The 22,032-nt window shown below is 38.1% G+C and overlaps 1 protein-coding gene across 2 annotated transcripts in view; it reads left to right on the top strand.

Moving 5' to 3' along the window:
* Positions 1-1,950: 1,950 nt before the first annotated feature.
* The window catches only part of LOC114059258 (thyroid adenoma-associated protein homolog), an 88,864-nt gene continuing 68,782 nt past the window's right edge, over positions 1,951-22,032 (top strand). For both annotated transcript variants that reach the window (XR_003571627.1, XM_027887476.1), the window contains exon 1: positions 1,951-2,130. Coding sequence is in view for 1 of the 2 variants with exons in the window: in XM_027887476.1 (XP_027743277.1) it covers positions 1,996-2,130 (135 nt within the window). In the remaining variant the exon portion in view is untranslated. The remainder of the gene's footprint in view (positions 2,131-22,032) is intronic.

Here is a 22,032-nt window from a genome sequence, read left to right as displayed (position 1 = left end):
AATTCATTGCATCGTGCTTGGGGAGAAAACCTACTCTGAAGCAAGTAGTGTTGGAAAGTACCTTTGCACAAGTTACTGGAAACCCTGGCATTTTACCTGTTTTCCACTCCTCCTGTGAAGACATGTCAAATTCCTTGGGATTTGTAAAAGGTCATAAACAAAGAACATTCTTAAGTATACAGTTGTAGCTAATTAAAAACTAGACATTTGTTAGTGTTGCTTGTGTTTGGAAAGAACATCTACGTGTGCCAGTCTCTTGGTGAAAAAAACATGGTTTAGCAGAAGCAAAGGAATGGTTGCAGACAAATCACTTCACTGGTTTAAGTTTACTGTACAGGAGGATTAAAATGTTTTTGTTTAAAAAAAAAAAACAAGGGAAGTTTTTTTTGAAGAGCTGAGCTGAATTTCTTCATGCGCCTTGCCAATGCAGAATTGAAGCTTTTCCATATGGAAAAGCCTCCAGTTGTGACTCCTCTGCCTTAGCATCCTGTTGTGAATGGTAGCCAGTCTTTGAAAAGGAAATGCAAAGATGGTCTTTGTAAAAATCATAATAGAACATGCAGCCATACTGAAAGATGAAAATTCCCACAAAAACCTATTGTTCGGGCTAGCATAGCTCTCTAGCTCCTTTAAACTAGATCTGTGTTTTTCAGGCATTCCATGGCATAACATTACTATTTCAATTAAGACTATTTAGTTACTTAGTATTCAGAACTCTGTTAATTTGGTTGCTGGTTCAAGATGGAAACTGTTTTCTGTATTTCTTTGATGTGAACTAAAGTAAACTACTACTTTGAATATTGATTTAAATTTGCTAAAGATATTTAAAACTTAGAATACCTTTAATTTCATTTAATTTTTAAATATGTAGGCACGACCCTGCAGGTTTGGTTTGGTTTGTTTTGGTTTGGTTTTTTTGAGAGGTCCAAATCATTTTGGCAGGGGATAATCTCAACTACATGTGATTTTGTTAGCCGAAAACACATAAGAAGCAATTCAGGAAAACAGTGAGAGGATTGCAGTAGGGAAGGCCATCTCTCTTGAGTCATCACAATCAGATGAGGAGTATCAGAACATAACTTCAGCCAGATACTGCATTTTTAGGACATTTGGCCTTTGGTTTAAATCCTGTAGTAACTTTCTCAGTTTTCTGGGTGGCTAAATTGTACCAGTGTTACCACAGCTGACACATGCAAGAATTACTGGCTTTGAAAGACAGCCTAACCTATTTAGCTGATTAAGGACTCTTATTCACTTCAAATCAGTATACATGCTACTGAAGTAGTATATAGCTGATTAATGTGTTAATGTAGCTGAATAGCTCATTCTGTATATATTCATAAATCTACAACCAGTTCCTAACCTTAATAACACTAAAAGATAAAAAATTCTTTTTGGCCTGTGCTTTATATGCAGTCTTGAATCTTAGCGCTTAGTTTTAAATAAAATAGTATTTATCTTTTAGATACTAATTATAAGTAATGGAAATGTCTGTTACTTCCTGCCTTTAAATATGTGCTAAAAACCAGTGGGAAATTTGGCTTAAAATTCAGTAGGCATGATGTGTTTTTATGAAAACATCTGATTATCAACATGGAGCTGAACTGTTTGAACTCATAATACATTTGAATATGATTAATAAGTAACATAAGTATTAAAAAAGATGGTACAGGACCATAGACTTGCCTTCTTCATGGCATTAATTGCATCTTCTCCTTATTATTATTTTTTTCCTTTATGTAAACACCGGAACTTGTGAAGGACAAAAAGCCTCCAGCATAGTTTTGGTATGACTTATGTTTTTAGGAAAATAATCTTTCACTACTGAGAAAAAAGATCATACATTGGATATGTGAGGAATATTTTGTTTAAGTTTTCCTTGCTTTGCCCTTTTTTCTGTTTTAGCCACCACAGTGGATTGCAGCTGGATGACAAAAACGAGGTATTTCTCTTTATTCTAGATGTGGGCACTCTCCTGTGTACCGCTGCCGTGAGATGTCGGGTCGGGCCCTTGTGCCATTTGTTATGGTAAATGAAGTACCACATACAGTGCTGTCCTTGCTGGAGGGGCTTCCAGACTCTACCAGTCGTTGCATACGACAGAACAATATTCATGGAACACTGTTGCAAGTAAGTTTTTGAGGGCTGATTTTTGATTTTTCTCACTGGGGTTTGTTTTTTGTTTTTTTTTTACTGTAGAGGTTCTGTTGAATTTTTTTTTGGTCATACTTGATAGCCAAATAACACATAGTGAATTGTGCTTAATGCTCACACATTGTCAAAACATACATGAAGACTGATTTTTAGCTGATTCTGTCAGATGATAAATGTGGAATGCACATTTCAACTCTCATTAGAAGGCAGGAAGCTGTAAATAGTAACATTCGCATTTCATGTAATGTTTCATCTTTGGAGATTAAAGTGCTTAGGAGCAAATATCTTTATCTGAATATATTTACAGAGGGATCTGTGTGACCTGCCCAAAATGACTGGGCAAAGCTGAACTCCAGGCACCAACAGCATTGGGTATATTTTGAGACTTGCTCCTTACCCACGTATTTATTTATTACTTCATTGGCTTTTCCTGCGGCACCAGCAACTTCCTGTCAGTTTGCTTCATAAGTTGTGTTAATCTTTACCTTGTCATCTTCTGGAAACATTCTGGAGAATAGTTCACTTACCAGAAATTTCTTCCTTCTCCTTATATCATTCCCTTGGTTTATGGCAGTCAGTTCACTGTGTTTGATTTTTGAGCTATCATGGTAATAAGTTACTCATTTTTATTGCCTGTTTTTCATGAGCAACCTTCCAACAAAGCCACATTGTACGCGATCAGCTCTGTTGGTCTGCCTTAGTTGGCAAGCTTTCTAGGTATGTGTTCCCACTGTAAGCTGTTTGATGGGGTGTGTGTGGTTGTTTTGATTTGGTTTTTAATTGTATCTTTTCCAGCATATGATTTCCCTTTAAAACCATGACCTTTCAGGAAATCTAGGATGGGGAAATGAATGAAGTCCCGCTAGAGCTGTTAATGTCAACTTTACCTGTAAATGGTTTCGGGCAATTGAATTTGGATTTGGATTGGTTACAGTGGAGGTTGTTGCAGGGTGTGGAATCATCTCCTGCTCTGAAAAGCAGTCCACGCACCTGATACGTGCAAGTGCTTAGACTTGTGAGCTGCTGCATCTGTGTGGGGAGGGGGAGAGTGCCATCATCAAGTTACCTGTGCAGCCTCACTGTCACAGCTCAGGAGTTAGGAAGAGAGGGTTATTCCAACAGTGAGAATTAAATGCTTTCTTAGTCCAAAATGATTATAACCCTAGTCATGAGGTATGGACTGGCTATAGTATATAAAGCTATTGCCTCCTTTTTAGTGACCTGGGGGAAAAAAAAAAAAAAAAACACCAAAATAATAATAACAACGATGGCCTGTATATCAAAGAGCCCAAAGGATGACCTAGTTTTTAATGTCCAGTATTGCTAAGATGATCTTATGCGTAGGTGTTGGGAGTTTTCCATACCTGTGAGACAGCGCTTGAACCTGATTTTTCATGAGTTTTGAGCAGCTACTAGAAACTACTTCCTGTCATTGGTACTGCACCAGGAGAGACTGGTGCTTTCAGAGTATCATATTCTCCCAGAAATGTCAGTTGTACAAGAACAGTTCACCCGTTTGGTTTCTCACATTTGTCTTGGGCTTTGATTTTACAGCTTCTGAATCAAGGAAGTTCAAAATCTTTATTTAATGCTTAATTTAATTTAGTGTATGACTAAAATGCTGAACTATCTGTTGCTAGTCTAAAATAACAAAACATTCAGAAAAAATATTGTAGGGTGATAAAGATGTGCAAAAAATGGAGGCAAGGCGGTGATCTTTGTTATACCTCTGAAACACTAACGCCAGGTAGTGTAACATGTAGTTAGCATGCACCTCCTGTAAGTAGTACTGGAAGTACTGTGACTTTCAGGGGTTGCTGCATGCATGGTTTCAGTTTCCTCTTTATCAGTGTAAGTTGGGATTTGTAAAACTGCTGCTAAGGCTCACTAAAGCGTAGAAAATTATGTTACAGGACTGTTTGTTAAAACACTATTTCTCAGAAGACTTACTTGTAGAGAAAGTGACCTGGCAATGTTCAAAATTTATCATCCTCCTGGATATAAAACCAAAACAAAAATCTCTACTAAAAAGAGCAAGTCTATACAAAACTCAATAAAATTCAGATTTTTCCAGCAATACAAGGCTAATACCTTAGGAAAATGGAATTCAGTAATTTCATTTGTTCAGTCACATTACAAGCTGCTAAGTTCATTGCTCAAGTTTTTTATTTCAGTGTTCATATGCTGTCAGTTCTTTAACAAGGACGTTGGAATTATTCAGAATTGAAGCTTATGTGGCAGTGCGAAATGCAATGAATCTTGAGGGTATATTTCAGTTGTGTTTTAGAGTTATGCAATCATTTCATCTTTTGCAAGACAAATGTTAATTTACAGAAAGATCATTCAAAAAGAGTCCAGCATGGAGTGCCTGTCCAAACATTTTTTACACTGGATGCAAACGGGTTGGGTTTAACTTCAGACCTTTGCATTATGTGAAAACATGGCTTTTTGTCTCCAATGTGATTACTATGGCTCAGTTTAAATAGGAATATGAATATGCATGAGGATAAAATAATCTTATGCTTTACAGGTTTTATAGAATAGTTCTTTTCAAGAATTGTCTAGGAGGAATGCTGTTACTCTTGGGGAACTGATGATATTCTTCAAGAAGCAGTTCTGCATCCTAAGTAAATGGACTGACTTGAATAAGATAAAGAAAAATCTTTTCTATGTTTAGTGTTTCCTTTCTGAGTGCAGTGTCTGCTTTGTTCCATAATCCAAAATGTCAGGGAGAATGGGCTGGGGGAAGGGAATAAAGTTTTTAATCCACAAGAAAATGCAGAAGTCTTGTACTAACCTTCTTGAATGATGAAATGTTTCTGGTTTGTTTTGTTTTAAGATCTAGGGGTTTTAGCTGATCAGCTGAAAGAAAGAGCTCGTCCAGCGCTTTATGCAGAGACTTCCATAAGTGTATCAGAATTTTTGCCTAGGGAAGCTTTTATGTTTGCCTATCTTCTGCCTCTTTAGGATTGGAATTCTTCCACTATGTGTTCTGTCTGTCCAGGATAATTGAGAAGTTCATAACAAACCAGTAGTTAATTCAGAAATGTTTTATTCAATAATCTGTGTTTAGGATTAGTAATTGCCACATACGTGTTTGACGCACAGTGTTATAAATCATGCAGGTAAGGACATGGTCTGTTTTCTCTTGTCATGTCTGTGTTTTTTGTAGAAATGTCTAATCTCAGGGGCAACAGTCTTAACTGGGTACAACTCAAGATTCACCTAAATACAGGATTCGGAGAGAGATATCACATGAAAATGAGCCCTAAGTAGGAAAAGGAATTATAGAAAGCTAGTAGCTCTAGAAAGAAACAATAACTCCAGAAGTGGAAAGCAACCTAATATGGAATGGATGAAAAGTGTAATAACACATCGGTGTGGACAAATTAATTCTTTACTGAATGCAAGGTAAGAAGAAACATACTGAAGCAATAGCATGCAGAGGGGACATGGAAAGGCCAGGGCAAAAGTTGGCTGTAGTCTTCAAGAGATTTCTACAGAAATACTTAGTATTGGAAAGTGGAAGGTATTGACAGGTGATTACTGAAAGGTATAATTTTCTCCATTAATTTGCTGACACAGTCAAGTAATGGAAACTTCTTTCTAACGTTAAGGATGCATTAATCTTCAGCACTTAGAGGATCTGCCATCATGTTTATAAGATTTTGCCTGGACCTGGAAGTTGGAGAGTCCTGCCAGTCTTCCCTCTATTTTTTTGATGCTCCAAACGATCAGAGCATCTTCACGAAGCTATACAGAATCTTTATTTCCATCAGTGTGGATCTGGTTAATTCTTGTTTGCGTAGATTTGTGGGCATAACATTCATAGCTTTTATTGTTGTAGATGGTCTTGTCCAAGCAATGAAATATTGATGTAAGTTTAGTTTTTTTAAGATTGTTATTGCAAATCAGCAATTAAATATTATAAACATGAATTTACTTGGATTGGAAATAACTGATGGAAACTTTGAGTAGTTTCTAGATACAATTTAGATAACATGTTCTGTGCATTTACACTTTACACGGAACAGAGTCCAAGAAGGTAAGCTTCTGAGCGTACTAGGGGAAGAAAGCTTGAGCCTGTGTTATTCCTAACCATGGTTTTTACTAGTATAGACTGAGACGAAAATCAGTACCTCAAACAGATTAATCTCCAGGTGGGCTTTGGTTTCCCTGACTGCATCTCTCCATGCTTGGATTGTGTCCCGGTTTCCCTCACAGGTTATGTGTCGCTGCTTCCACCTTCTGTATCTTCCTTTTACGTTTCAGTTTGTCCACGAGCTCCTTGTTCATCCATTCAGGCCCTCTGGTATATTTGTCTGACTTCTGGCTTGTTGGTATGGACTGCACTTGAGCTTAGAGGAAGTAGTCCTTGAGTATCAACCAGCTTTCTTGGACCCCAGTCCCTCTAGGGCCTTATCCCACATGACTCTTAACAAGCAGATCGAGAATGTGGCCAAAATCTGCTCTCATGAAGTCTAGGGTTGTGATTTTGGATGTTCTTCTCAGCATCCTGAACTCCATCATCTCTGGTCACTGCAGCCTTTTACCTTCAGATCCTCTTGTCTGTGAGTATGAGGTCCAGCAGAGCACCTCTCCTTGTTGTTTCCTCTCTTGCTTTTGTCAGGATGTTGTCATCAGTGCTCTCTAGGAAGCCCTGGGGTTGCTTATGCTGTGCTGTGTTGGTTGTGCATCAGATGCCAGAGTGGCTGAAACTCCCTATGAGGACCAGGCTCTGAAAATGCAAGGCTGTTTCTGTCTGTCTGTAGGAGTCCTCATCTATTTGTTCTGCTCAGCTTGGCATCTTATAGCAGACACCCACTGCAGTGTCACCTATACTGGTCTGCTCTTTAGTCCTTACCCATAAGCTCCCAGCTGGCTCATCATCCATCCCCAGGAAAAGCTCTGTGCATTCCAGCTTTCTGTCACAGAGAGGTCATTTCCCACCTTCTCATCTTCCCCACCTGTCCTTCCTAAAGAACTTGTATCTCTTCAGTGCATTACCCCAAACATATCAGGTACTGTACGTTGTCTCCATGGTCCCAACAAGATCACAACCTTACATCTGCAGACAAACCTCTTAATTTCCCTAATTCTAAACCTTCTCCTTTGAGTGCTTTGAAGTGAAGAAGAGTTACAGGGACCCTAAGATGGTTTGTCCAGAAAACAAGGCAGCACCTTTAATTCATCTGGTGGTGGATTATTTATGATGGTCAAAAAACCCTCCTAAATGCATGAACTTTCAGATTGGTTTGCCAAGGAAAGCAGATGTTAAACTTCAGCTTTTGTTTTTATCTAGTGAGAATCAGCTAACATGATTGATGCAGGATTTCAAAGGCTGTGTGATGTGCATAGATTGAGAAGCCAGTTGTTTTTAGTGCAGTAGAATAGCAGCAGTGTGATTGGAGCTTTCAGTCACAGTTCTGCGCTCATTACTTTCAAGAAATCTTTTTCACATTTGTATACTGGAAAAATCTGTGCTCTGAGAGTGTATATACCCTTACATACTGTTCATATCAATAACAATTCATTGGACAGCTGCCATTAATCATGGAGCAGATGTAATTACTGTTAAAGTTTATTTGTTTTTCAAATGAATGAATCTGCACATGAACTGACTCATTATCTTGTATGTTATCAGTTTGATCTTCTTCACATTCACTTTGGCAAGCCTACAGTTATGTATTTATAGAACATGGGATTAGGTCAATGGAAGTTATTAAAAGAGGCATTGTGTTTTCATTTAACTTGTCTGTGCCTTGTTCTGAGATGTTGAAGGCGCTAACCGACTATCCAGAGGTCTTGTGTGGATTTATAACTACATCCTGTCAGTGTCTAGATTAAGATTGGGATACAAACCAGTACAAAAAGTTTTGCTTATCTGTCCATTCTATTTGGAGAGCTTTTTGCATTCCCTTTGGCGTCTTTTGGGCACAGATTAGGAGGAAGGAGAATTCAGTGACTTCTCCCTCATCATTTTCTTCTTATATATGTAGGGAACTACATGATTTTACTTAGTGTGCCTCCATTTGCTCCTTCCATCAGGGGATGGATTGCACTGTCCAAGTTTAAGCTTTTCATAGAAGTTCCTAGCTGCACATATCATTGAGGAACAATTTCTGCCTGGAAGCTGCTTTGTTTGTGACAAACATTTACATTTTTGGTGGTACTTTGTACAAGGAATTGAACAACTGCGTAGAATAAAATTTTAAAAACCCTCTGCTGGTCTGTCATGTCCTTGCAGGTGGGTCCTTCCTGTTGTGACTGTGTTTGGTCACTGCTGTAACTCATAGTCACAGAAATTCTGCTTGGTCTGTTGTGGTCCCTAGGAAGATTTCTCTCTCTTCCCCCTCTTCTCATCTGAGGCCTGGCTGGTAGCTTATCTTCTCCTCACTGGTGTCTTCTCACTTCTTACTATTACTTTGTCACTCCTACTGATTTATCCTGAGATTTGTTCCCTGAGCATATGCCAGTGTATTTCATTGGCAGAGAAAAATTGTATCTCCTTCTCTTTGGGAATCTGTTCTTAAAGACATACAAAATATAGCTGGCAAGAAACAGATGAGACAGTGAATTTGTTATGCTTTCATGCAGGGTTAAAGCTTCATGAAGATAAAAATGGAAATTCACTTATTCAGTGTTGTTTTGAGTATCATCAGTCAGCAGTCAGTTGCTCTTGACAAATTATTATGCTTAATATTAAAATTTTCTCACACTGAATTTTCCTTAAAATTCTGTAGTTTCAATTAGCTAAATCGGTATTAGAGCATTAGGCTAGTTCAAAGAAGTATCTGTGGGGGGAATTGGTTTTGGGGTTTTTTTGGGAGGGTTGTTAGTTTGGTTTTTTATGTTTACTAATTCAAGCAGATCTGTTTGGCACGTGAAGGCAAAGACTTATGCAAAGAATTTTGGTTTGAGTTTTTGAACCTTTTTGTGTGTGTGTGTTTGAAACAAGCAGCACTCTTGTATCTCTCTCAAATATAAAGAACAGACTGAGTCACATCAAATTAGTCAGTTGCATGTGACAGAAATTAGACTTAAAAGAAGACTTCATAAGTCTTTACATTATTTAACATTAATTTTAAAGATTAAACTTCCTACTAACTTCAGTGAGACAAGAAACTGGCAGTTACTTTTCAGGGAATCTCAGCATCCTATGGAATTAGACCCATGTTTCTGAAAATACTTGAAAATGAAAGAACCTAGAATCCTTGCGTTAAAAAATAAAAATATGATTAAAAAGCCTGCATGGTTGCATGGTGGGTTTTTCTGTGTAGGGCTTTTATCATAGAATGGTTCAAGTTGTAAGAGACATTAAAGACTATCTGGCTCCAACCTCCTGCCATGGGCACGGACACCTTCCACTGGACCAGGTTGCTCAGAGCCTGATCCAGGCTGGCCTTGAGCACTATGATAGTTATGTACTGTTTGTGTTTTTTATTTTGTGGAGTTTATTGAGTACATCAAGGTTGGTGCAGTGGTAGAAGTTTAAATTATCTGTATCAACTCTTCGGACATGCTGATGTTTTAAATCTTAATGGAGAGCTGGAAGAAGTGATTTAAAGGGTGGTTGGAGACTTGATTAAAACAGGAAGAAAGCCAGGACAAGAACATAACCTCAGAATAACCATACTGGATCATGTAAAGATTTGTCTGAGTCAGTGTGCTGCTTCCTGCAAGGGCTAATAGCATAAGCCAAGGAAAAAAGAGTAGGACAGACCAAGCAGCTGGAGAGACATCTGCATGTACTGTCTTAGGTTACTGTACTCTTAAGCCAAAAAATATATGGATGTGGCTATGTTGAAGATAAAAATTAAGTACGTGGTTGTACTGATGAAAAGAAGCAGTTTATGATGAAAACATCGATATGTTAGCTTAATTATCTGGCAGAGTTGTATTAAGACAGGTCATTGTTGATGAAAGTAATGAAAGTAGAACCTGCTTAATGAATGTGGATGCCTCTTTCCTTCCTTTTAAAAGGATAATTTTAAGCTTAAGTTGCTCCAAAGCAAGGTCAAGCTTTAGGTATTTGAGATTATGATCACTCTTGTGTTTTATGAGTTTAATATTTGGACACTTACTCAGAGGACTAAAGGCAGTTTAAATAATTTGAAAATAAAGCAGGGAAGAACGATGCATGAAGAAGAACGAGCAAGCAATCATTGGACTGTCCTTATTACAGGACTGAATAGGTAATAAAACCCCACAGACTCTAGTGACTAGGGTGTGAGAATACGACAGCAGGAGACAAATTGGTCAAATACATTTTGAAGGTCATTCTTGGATGTTGGTCCATGTAGGTGGGTGAAAGAGAGACATATACTATTCATTAGTTTGACCTAAAAATCCTTAATGTGAATTGCCAGCAGGCTTTTCAGTGGCCATATTTTTTTTCTTGTTTGGTTTTGAAGACTGAGGCTCTTTAGAGTTTGGAAGAATGAATGGGGAAGTAGTGTATTGTTTACTTGGCTTTATTCAGTAGCACAGAAACATTGACTATGGTGAATTACTTTTTATTTGTCTTGGCAGTAAAGTCTGAACTGTAGCAGTTCAATGTTGGCTTATAAAAACTTAATATAGTAAACAAATGTTACTTTATCTACAGATCAAAGAAATAAACCTGCTAAAATTAAATGTTTTCCAATGAAACTTCCTTTCAGCTGTTTCTTCTCTAAGCTCAGTTTTTAGTGTTCAAGATAAGCCTGACTTCTAAGATTAGTACAAAGAGAAAAGAAATATCGATGTCAAGTTGAAAACATTCAGTTATATGTAGCTGGCAAAAACAGAACAGTTGTCTCCTTTCTTTGTGTTGTAAATTCATAATAACTGTTACATAAGGGTACAGTGATACAAGGAAGCAGTAAGTATTGGAGGACAAGATTTATATTTATGAATATAACTGAGTTCCAAGAATGGGAGGAGGCAATCTCTGAAAGAAAACCATTGATAAGGTTTTGCCAGAGGTTGTCCTTCAGCTGGTTTTTTTTAATTAAAAAAAAGGACCAATTAAAAAACGTGTAGTACTGCTAATGGATGAGGTCTGCTAGTTTGTACATTGCTTTGAAGTTGCTTTAACTTTAAATTGTACTGCTCCCAAATATTATCTCTTGACTTCCTTAGACATGTCACCAGTTTTCAAAAGGACATAGATTTAGACAGCTCTTACAACTCTATTAGGTCTTTTCATTCTGTTTCTGCATCATTATTGAGTTTCTTCCTAAGACAAATAAGGATGTGCATTGATGCTGTTGTTATAAACCTTATGTTGACATCTTTAAAGTAAAAAAAGCATGGGTTTAGTACAGAATGAGCAACATTCAGCACTTAGTGAAACAAGGTGCTGCTGTTTTAAATTGAGAGGTGACTATAATAATGACTACTGTGGGTTGTGCCAGGGAGAGCACGACAGTTGCCCCCTCTGTACAGTGAAATGGGTGACTTGTTGGATGCACTGCTTGCCTCTCTCCCACACCCTAGATTTTGACACTTGTTGTTTTGACACTTGTTGTGAGTATGGCAAGCAGTTGCTTTGCAAATGTTATGGTCTCCCTGATCCAGTGCACCTAGTTTCTCTCCTTAATGAATAAAAGCAGAGATTTTGGGGTGCCTGTGTGTGCCACCATTTGAGGTATCCTGCCTGGTGTTCAGTCACAGCCATAAAGCATCACTAGTGGTCATCTGGCTTCTCTAGTTATGTTTTGGATAAACATGCAGTGACTAAAACCACTGTACATAAATGTGGTTATATAAAACAATTTTTATTCAATGTTACGATTAAACTAAGGGAAGATATATCCTCCTTCTAGGTATAGTTTTCACAATGGGTAGGTTATTTTGTTCTTAGATGATGGAGATGTTAGAAACAAATACTGTTGGCACAGTATTTTACTTCTTATTACTTAAATCTTCCTGAAGAGAGTTGAACTGTTTTAGGCACTGGCTGGTTAACTTGATTTAGACCTCCCAGAACAGCAATTGAACTTGTCTGAAATCTGAATTTTTAAGGGTTCAATTTTGTGCATATTTTTTGCACCTGTTTTGTATTATGAATCCGTAAGTATCCCTCATGATTAGTCAGGAAAGCAATTCTATCACTCTGTCACAGGCAGAGGATGTTTTTACAGTTGGGAAGGGAAAAGTTGAAACTTGTAAAGTGTACTTGAAGATATAATATTCTCCTAGGTGGTGCAGTGGATTAATTTAGTACTCCATGGTGCTCATTTTTCATCTCCAAAAACATGTTTTTGATCCCACCCGTGTAGGATTTTTTTCCTTTCTTTTTGATCTAGGAACCGTGTCTTTAAAAACTCTCAGAGCCAAAAAAGAGATAATCCTGAATACACTTCCTGGATATACTTTTAAAAATACTCTTCCTTGATAAGTTCTGACTGCTGGAGGATATATGAAAAATACTTATGAAAAGTGAGGGCTTTTTACTGTGCTCTGTGTTTTCAGAAATTCAAGCTATAGTGATGAGTGGGGGAAGGTGACTACTATGGTCTGTGAAAGTTTTCTCAGCTTGTTTGCAAAAGAGAAGAATATCCTCAATAAATGGAGAAGAAAGCTGAGAAAATCAGCATTTAAAGAGGGCTGGATGGGAGAACTGAATGAAGAGGGAGCAGTGGTTTTAAGTGAGTAACTACTCACTAAAAACTTAGCAGTGTTGAAGGCCAGGACACAAGAATCTCAAATAGTGGAACAAAAAATTGAAAGGAAGATAGGAGGGAAAACCTGGAAATATAAGGAAATGAAACAAAATAAACCAAAACAAGAATAAGACACTTTTCCAGTGTGTGAAAATCAATTTCAGAGTGTTTATGAATCAAATTTTTTGAATTAACATAGTGTACTTTTTCTGTCTTCAACTGAGATTAGTGTATGATAGTTGCTTTACTTTTTTTTTAATGTTTATGTGTCACAGGCATTTCTTGCAGTGATAACGTTTTTTCTTGCCTTTATTAATTTAATTATTTTAGAATGTTGGCATTTCTGAAGTAGTTATTGTTGTGGTGCTAAAATTTGCTACGAACATTTTTTTCCACATGGCTGTTTCACTTAAACTGTGTTTTTTAAAATCAGGTTCTAAATGACTGAATCTGAACTATGGCATACTCTGGAAATATGTTGCTCTAATTTTGTTCCTCCGGTGCTGTTTATTCATAGGCCAGAAAAGAATGAGAAATGGGTATTCAGGCCGAGGAAGGTTTGTACAGAAATTTAACTGACATAAAGAAACTACATGGGACAGAAGGTTTGTGGGTGCAGGACTAACAAGAAGATTCTGTGTTATACTTGTATCTAGTGGTGGAGGGGTTTTTTTGAGGAGCAGGAGTAGTGCCTTGCTGTAAGGATCTGTCTATGTGGGTTTTTTTTAGGTCAGGGGCAACGTGGGGAGCAATGCTCTATTGAAAGAAAACTTGTTTTCCACTGTCTAGTACAACGTGCACCCAATTCTGGGGGGTGGCTGCTAAAACACTCAATGAATAATGTGGATTCTGAGCTGGCTCTTCAAAAATGAGGCTTCTGGTGGAGCTGCAGGCAGCTCTTGGACTTGAAGTACCCTGCAGAACCTTCATCAGGTCCTGGAAATAGCCTAGGTGTGGTCTAACTGCAGAAGAGAGGGCAAGGGGGTTGCTGACAGGATGACATGGATGCTTTTAAATTTATCAGTTCTAAATTCAAGATCCCTCCTTTTGTCTGCTCCCTCCTTCATAAAAGGTGCCAGTTGTCTTTGGATCATCAGAGTCTCCTTGATGTTTGGGAGCGTGGAAATCTCCCACACAACTTCAAGCGAGCAAGGAATGAAGAAGGATTCTGAAGGGATGATAAGCAGCAGGTGCTTTTATTCTGTCCTCCCTCATTGCTCCTCAGGCTTGTGCTTCTGTTATCTCTCCGTTTCCCCTGGCACCCTCACTATCAACTCACTCCTGCCAGCTCTTGTTTCAGGTGCCTGCTCCTCCATATCTCTGTTTTGGACTGTGTCCTCTCTTAAAGAGTACGGGCTGTCCTGGTATGTTGTTGCTTATTGCACTGGGGTCATTGCTGTGCTGCCAGAAGTGCAGCCCAAATGTGTCTGTACACTGAGTTTACTCAGAGGTGCACACTTCAGATTCAGTCTGTCTTCACATGTGCAATGGATGTCTCGATCTGTATTTGGCAGGTGACCTTTCCAGATTGTAGTTGTTCATTTTGTCCTGGGTTTAATGTGAAAAATAAGCAATGGTTATTAATTTTTTTTCCTCAAATGTACACAGGTATGCTGTAGATGCAGAAAGTTCTTTGTGTCAGAAGTGAATATTAGGAAATCAGATTTGTCCTTTTTCCGTGCAAATGCACCAACAATATTAAACTATGTTTAATGTTTTATTATGAGAAGTCACTTAGGAATTCAACACTTAAACATTTTACCTAAATGAAAGATATTGAGCATTTACAGTTCATATTGAGTTTGACTTCGGTACAGTTGAAGTTTCTTAGCACCTTTTTTTTCCTTTCAGCAATCCAAATGCATGCCTTTGTTTAGCTTTGTAATATAAAGTTCCTATTCTTAAAGGGACAACCCCCTCCTAGTTTAAGGTAAGAAAAACCAACTTAAAACTTCTCTTGTTTCCCTAAAAAACACTTCTGTAGCAAACAAAATGCCTGTGATGTACTCATCTCACATTTGTGAATTGCAAGAAATCTTTCATTTATTTTTCGGAGTTGCTGACTGTCTTGTTTCACTGGTGAAACAGACACCGCTGGCAAATAGAACAGGAAATCTGAAGAGAACAATGACCACTTTTTTTCAAAGGGAATATAGGTGGAGCTATGTTTGGCATGTTTCTTTCATTCTGATTTTTGTACCTATTGAATCATTTTATGGCAGAAGAAATACCAAATAGAACTTTTGCTCTTTGGACTGAAGTCACTTTTGAAACTACATCAACTCAAGGCAAAGGAGAAATTTTAAATCATATTGTCAGTATGTTATGTGAAACACCCTATATACTTCACACTTTTTTTAGATTATTGTGTTAATAAAACCACAGCCCACAGAAAGTCCTGAGGCATTTCAAAAGGAAGGGACTTGGCGTCGTCACCTTTGGGTACTGCTATCCTATGGAAGCCTTGTTGAGTAGGTAGGATTTCAAACCTCCATGATGGTACTAGTTAGTGTTTTATTAAAAGCGGCTATAGAAAGAATGAAGTGCATCAAGGGCTTCCAGCAGAAGTACCTTTTTTTTATTTGCTGTTTTGAGACAATCATTTATACTTCTTAATTATCATACTGTAAGAAATTATTTTAAAATTAATCAAACTAAGTTCTGTGGATATTAGGAACTGATGAGGTAATAGTGTTTTTACAGTATGGCCTCTTGGTACTCAGTGATCACCAGGGAGGAAACTTCATACCTCACCATCTTTGAAACCTCATACTGCTTTAGCAATAAAAGCACAATATTGTTTTCTCTGAAACAAAATAGGAACTGTTGGTAACGGTGGTAGATACACAGTGTTAAAGAAGGAAATACAACTGCAAAGTAATGAAACCCTTAGAGTTGTTTTGTGTTCATAATTTTTCTGAAAAGCCCTGTTGTGCTCATGAATAGGAAAAACCTTATTTGTACATTAAAGACTTTCAGACAGATACATTGAATATACAGCATTGTCATTTAAATCCAATTTGATAAGAATTAATAGTTCTAATAACATTTGGACTAATAGCATTTGCAGTGTTATATGATGTGGTACTTTGTGAGCAGTTGAAGTTAATTTCATGTAAATTTTAATTTGTGGACTTCCATGATCACATGGTCCAAATAAATGATCTCATCCTAAATATTTCTGAAGTCAAGCTGCGAATGTTCTTAAATTTATCATGTCCAGCTCTGAAATTTTTATAGCAGTAACTTCTTAGTTTTTTTAACTCCGAGTGTAGTAGGCTATCAGATTTCCTCAGAAAAAGAGGTGTTTGTAACCACCATAGCCTTTAACACTTTTTTCCATCAACTCTTTAACTAGTTGAGTCTTGCTAATGTTTTTCCATCAGACTTTTCCTTTCAGAAGAATTTATGTGCCATCTGAGTATTATCTTTTAATTCAGTTTTATTTCAGTGATATTTATAAAGATTAAATAGGACAACAGGAAGAAAGGCTTACAAGTTGGGAGTGAGTCATACATATATTTTTTCATTCTGTCAGTACATGAATGGGGCTTATAATGGGTTTATTTACATGGAGGATCCCTGAGATTTTATACAAACAATTTTATTGAATAGAATTACAGCACTGTGATTAGCCACAAAAATCCTCAAAACAATTGCAGTGTTGCAATTATACAAGCATAAAGCACTTTGGAGGTGTCCCTGGATGATGCTATTCGTTTTTGGTGTCATGAGCAGGATGTGTTGATTGTCACAGACTTAGAGCTGAATTAGACAGACTTGATTTGGGTCTTTTTTCTTTAATTAACCTGTTTTCCTGTGAATAAAATGGGTTATTTTGGGTAGCATAGCAGATATGATATTTGTCCAATTTGTACAGTAACTAAAACAGAGAACTTGGTGATAAATTTGAGGAATTTTTAATTTCTTTCATGGTTGATAATACAAAGCATTCATACTCTGTATTGCTACTGTATTGTATACAATGCTGTCTGTAGGGCATCTCTTCACAGGTGTATGTAGTGAAAACTATCATGTCATCAATAACTATTTTATTTTACCTTTTTACTTGTTTAACAAAAAGCTCTTACTCTATTGTTATCTGTAACTTACTAGGAAAGAACTCATCCTCGTTAACATTAAGAAAGTAAATAAATACGTGGACTCACCTTTTGCAACTAGTTGATAGTTTTTAATGTACTGTAAGGCAAACAAGACTGGTCAAGTGCACAGAAAAGGCTTAACAGTGTTTGGAGAGGGAAGGAAGGAACTTGGTTTCAGATCAAGTTGTCTTGTTTTTCCAAGCACAGTTAAACCAGGGAATTGTTTGGAATTCAGGTAGATTTCTAAATTACCTCCATGGATTCCCTAACTTCTGACATCTCCTTGCTGAATAATTTTGTTGTCGTTTTTGCCAAATTGAAACATTTTTAGTGCTTACATTTATTTGAAGCAATTATACTTCATACTGTTACATCTGCCTTACTCTAGTCTTAGTTCTGTAGGGAATTTTACTGCTCAAAAACCAAAAATATGCAGGTTTATGGGATGATCCTTCAAAGTCAATCCCCGGCATGATCGGTTGATGACCAGGGTTATGGATACTTTGTGATCAGCATTTAGGACAGGGTATGGAACAGACAACTGGGATGCTAAAACATTGCCACTCTGTTATAATGGATATGCACATAAGATTTGTGGGAAGAGGAGCCATTCAGTGTGGCACCTTTTCACTGCTTATGGTTTATTAGATGTTATGAATGAAGTATTGGACACACATGAGCGAGGGTAGTGGTGGCTTCTACTCGTTTTTGTTCTGCCAAATTCAGACTTGTGGAGTGACTTTAAACTGCAAGATCTCCCTAGATTCTGGTTTAGTTTATCCAAAGGTAGTAAAAGAAAGTGCTAAATCTGTTAACAAAAAAACCTGTTGACTTTGATGGGTGCTGTTGCAATCGCAGCCACTGGTAGTACACAGAAGTGATAGGACACAGCTTGGGGAGTGGTGGGTGGAGATGAACACAGGCAGGACCAAACTACTGATTGTGAAGGGATAACAGTGAAGAACCCATTGAGATATCTTACTACCTTGTGTTTTGTGTCTATTTGAAAGAAAAAGACAATGAAGTACCCTGATAGTCCCTTCTTTCCCTGATGCAGAGTTGTTTTCACTTGCTTTGAGCAAATCTGGCATTTAGTGAAATGGGTGGCATTGCCTAGTTGTTGCTCTCACTGACAGTTTTAAGGCTTTAATGGCAGAATATATACGTAGGTGTGTGCTCTGCAAACAGCTTGTGCACAGCAGTCCGCATGCAGCTGATCATCCCTAACCCTCTTGCTTCTGGGTGTTGCAGCTGCCACAAGTCGGCTGGGGGTTGAGACATTGCAGTAGAAAGGAGTAAGATTTGCTCAATTTAAATATCGGGCCTCTGCTGACTGAACTCATGTGACTGAAGGGAACGGAGAGTTGGCTTTCATTAGAAGCCTGGGTAGGGTGTTGGAAGTTGTCAGACTACAGCAGAATGCAGAGTTGAACAGGTAGATGGTGGGCAGGGTAACGTCTGCCACTGGCACCGCTGTGTTCAGGGGCAGCTGCTATGAAGTTCACTATGCAAAGCCGAGCAGAGGGTTAAGGTACACCAGCTCTAAAAACCTGTTCTTAGAACTGTTTTTAGAGACAGTGAGACAGCTGTACTCCTGGGATAATAGAATCAAAGGCAAGCGTGTGCAAATATTGGAGAAGGTGGTCATTAGTATGGAAAGTGTTGGAAGAACTTGCTTTTCAAAAAAAAAAAAAAAACCAACAAAAAAACCACTTTTCTGCCATAAAGCCTGTTGCTGCTTACATTCCCTAATGTCAAAAACTCATCTTACTACTTGCATGGAACAGAGAAGGGGAAAAAATAATAATTAAAAACACATCTTTCCGATGAGCTTCTATTTCCTCTAAAGAGAAGAACCTTAGCAAATTTCATCATTTTACTTCAGAACTTGTCTGTTGCTGGCGAATTTGCAGAGGCAGCATTCATCTGCTGTGGTGCTGCTGATTGTAAAACAAAGTGCTTGAGCTTACTGGAGTTCAGAGAATGTTTGGTAGCTTTGAGTTTGGCACTTTGTGAAGTAGCATAGGATGCTTGTTTGTTTTGGGGGAAAAATCCACAAAGCAATGAAGCATTGTCACTAATTAAAATCAGAAGGAATAGTTGAGCTGTTTGGGGGAGATGTAATCAGCTGACTAGTGAGATTAAACTTTGGGAACAAAAGGGAAATACATTACAGGTAGAATTCCAAGCGTTCAAAGCAGAGATGCAAAATTCATTAACGTTGTTCTATGATTATGCAGTTAGCCCTTTCCTTGCCCTTAAGTTTACCTTGGCTAGGGCACTTGCAGTTAAATGGCACTGTGGAAATTACTGGAAAACATTAACATTAACTTGTTATTGTAAGCTGACATCATGTTGAGCCTGATGGGAAGTGAAAATTTATAAATAGCTTGTCCATATGTGTAAGGCAAAAATCTGCTGAGCTTCAGGAGTAGCATGATTTATGTATTTGCTGTAGTTTAAACTTCGTTGTGAGTTGTCTGTGTTTCTCTGAACTTCTTAGTTCCAAAAACTTCAGGAAGATCAGTGGTCCAAAACTGATGAACCCTGAGGAAATACTGTTGATATTTTCTGTGTAGTTTTGGTGGTACAATCTACATCTTACTGGCCCTTAGATATTCTTCCTGTTATGTTCTCTGGAGAGCAAAGTGCTTTCAAGAAAATATACTTAAAGCATAATTCAAGCATTTTTTTTCTCCCCACATAAATTCTCATGCATATGCCTACTCTCTGTGAACTGGAACTTAAAGGATCTGAGTTCAGTCTCTGAGATGCATCCCTTGTATATTTCAATTAAATCATAAAATCTCTCTGTTTCCTTGCCTGCAAGACTTTCTTCTCTAATAATACTTTTTGATATCAGAGGGGGACAGCATGTTGAGAAACCACATGCCATTACACAAGTAAAAGCTTTATTTCTGCGTCATGCATGGAAAAAAAGTAAAGAGATGTGTATTTCAGAAAGTCAGTCCTCTTTGCCCTCAAGTGATCTTCCTTGTTGGAAAGTGGCTGTGTCCACCTACACATGTGCATGACCTGTACTGTCTTGTACAATGAGACTGAAAATATAGGAGGGCTGTTTGGTTGAGGATTGCCTTTTCCCTCTCATGTTACAGCTCAGGGGGATCCTCTTAAAAGAATAATTTCTAGATGTTACTGTAATTTAAAAAAAGAGAGAGAGTTTGCATTACATCCACCTTCCATTCTGCTGTTGTCCTGTGTACTGCCTTTGTAAAGCTGAACTTGTATGTAATGTTTACTCTTGGAATTCAGTTTGACTTATCTGCAAGTTAAGCCCACACGTTAACTCTGATGTCTAGACATAAAGTTACTTTTATTGCCTGCCTTCAGTTGTATATTCCCTTTTATAGGGATAAGTTTGACTGGGGAAAGTTCTTGTGAGTTCTGCTTCTATTTCAGCTGTGTTGCTGTATGTCAGAGGAGTTTGGCATTTGAGTCCAGGGCCTGGGCACCAACATGGATGGTATTTGATTTATCTGCATAGCTGTTGCCCCTAATACCCCTGTTGTTACCTGCAACTAATTCTGTGATAATTTTCTGAAAGGGGGGGACACTTTCCCTATTGTTTGCATTCAGGTGCAGCAATCCCTGCCATAGAAGAGCAATCAAACATTAAGTTCAGCAGGCTTTGTGATGTTGGCTTAGAGTTCAGACAAAAGAGTGCAGTTGGTAATACTGAATTCCTCAGGTGCAAATGGAGCCATTAACAGTGACAAAATGCTTGTAAATAAATAGCAATGGAAGGCGAAGTTGATGCTTATAGGCAGAGGCGTGTACAGTGACAGGTTATGACTGACTTAATATATAAATGGGGAAAAGCTTTTGGAAGGTCTAATACGACCTTGAAAAGCACCACCTTTTTTGTTTCTTCCACACCCCCCCCCCCCCATGGTTAGAGCCACCTGCACTGGGACATTTAATGTGGCAAATTATTCCTCAGACTTTAAAAATACTGAATGTTCTTCTTTTGTTAGAGAAAAACTTGTGTATGTAATTTCTTTTCTAGAGGTTTCAAATCATTAGTTGGGAGAAGTAAATTGTTTTCTGGAGCTGCGAGTTTTACTTCGCTTTAGGCTATAATGTGAATTTAGGAAATAAAAGCATCAAATCGATATAGCCTACTTCTAATTATTTTCTCAGCTTGTGTGTTAACGCAGACATTCCTGAAGCAGGAGGTCACCTCTGCTGAAACCAGCAGAGCTACGGGGTCAAGTGGCAGGTGTACTTCTGAGCACTCTTGATAAACATGTTCATACTCGCTGTGTCTCTTACATGCCAGCTTCTTAGTGACAGCGGGGTAGCTGTATCCTTTAATCTGCCTCCTAATTGTAAATACCCCTCAGTAAACAAGAATGTGTCTTTCATTTGCATTTGTCTCTGTGTGGATGTGTACAGGATAACTGTGTTATGAGGACACAGCCTAGGAAAGAATAATTTCAAATTGTTTCATGCCACCTCCAAAAAAAGAAGAGGGAAAAAACAGCTGTGGGAGATGTGTGTGTAGCTTTATGTCCTCTGAGGCAGCTGGATTAAGACAGGCTTTTAGGATGGTAGGGTATAGACTTGGGAAAAGAGACTTCATTGCATCCTTCCTGCTGTTCATTCTGATCAGAAATACAGGTTGAGGACAATTCTTAACTGCTTCCAGTGCACAGTCTGGTGTGGTCTTTTCTCTACACTTTCAAGTTTCAGGCTTGTAGGAAGATAATAAGTATGTTTGCAGGGAGTGGAAATGCCACCAGCTCCACAGTAGCCTCTTTCACCTCTGGTCAAGCTGGCTGGTTAGGAGGACGTGTGTGAGACCTGGTCAGATCTGCCATTTCTTTGACTCACCGGGCAGATTTGCCTCTTCTTAGTGCTGTTTATTACTGAGGTTTTCTGTTTTCTCATCAGCCAGTCTGTTCACAGGTCTTTTGGTTGGGCTTTTCTGCCCTGCAAATGTATCCTTAGTAATAAGATGAATGGTAGCTTAAAAAGTGTCTTAAATATTAACAGTAAAAAGTCCTAATAATTATAAAGTCAGATGTCATACCGGTTTCTGTGTGAATAGCCAAGCCTTGTACATTTAGGAGAAAATTCAGCTGGGTCTTTCAAGTTAATAATAC

Source organism: Empidonax traillii, unplaced genomic scaffold (genome assembly GCF_003031625.1).
Source record: "Empidonax traillii isolate 1590-97213 ecotype Southwest subspecies unplaced genomic scaffold, ASM303162v1 scaffold212:size762246, whole genome shotgun sequence".
NCBI classification, from domain to species: domain Eukaryota; kingdom Metazoa; phylum Chordata; class Aves; order Passeriformes; family Tyrannidae; genus Empidonax; species Empidonax traillii.
Note: the sequence above shows the minus strand (reverse complement) of the source record. Positions and strands in the feature narration are given on the sequence as shown.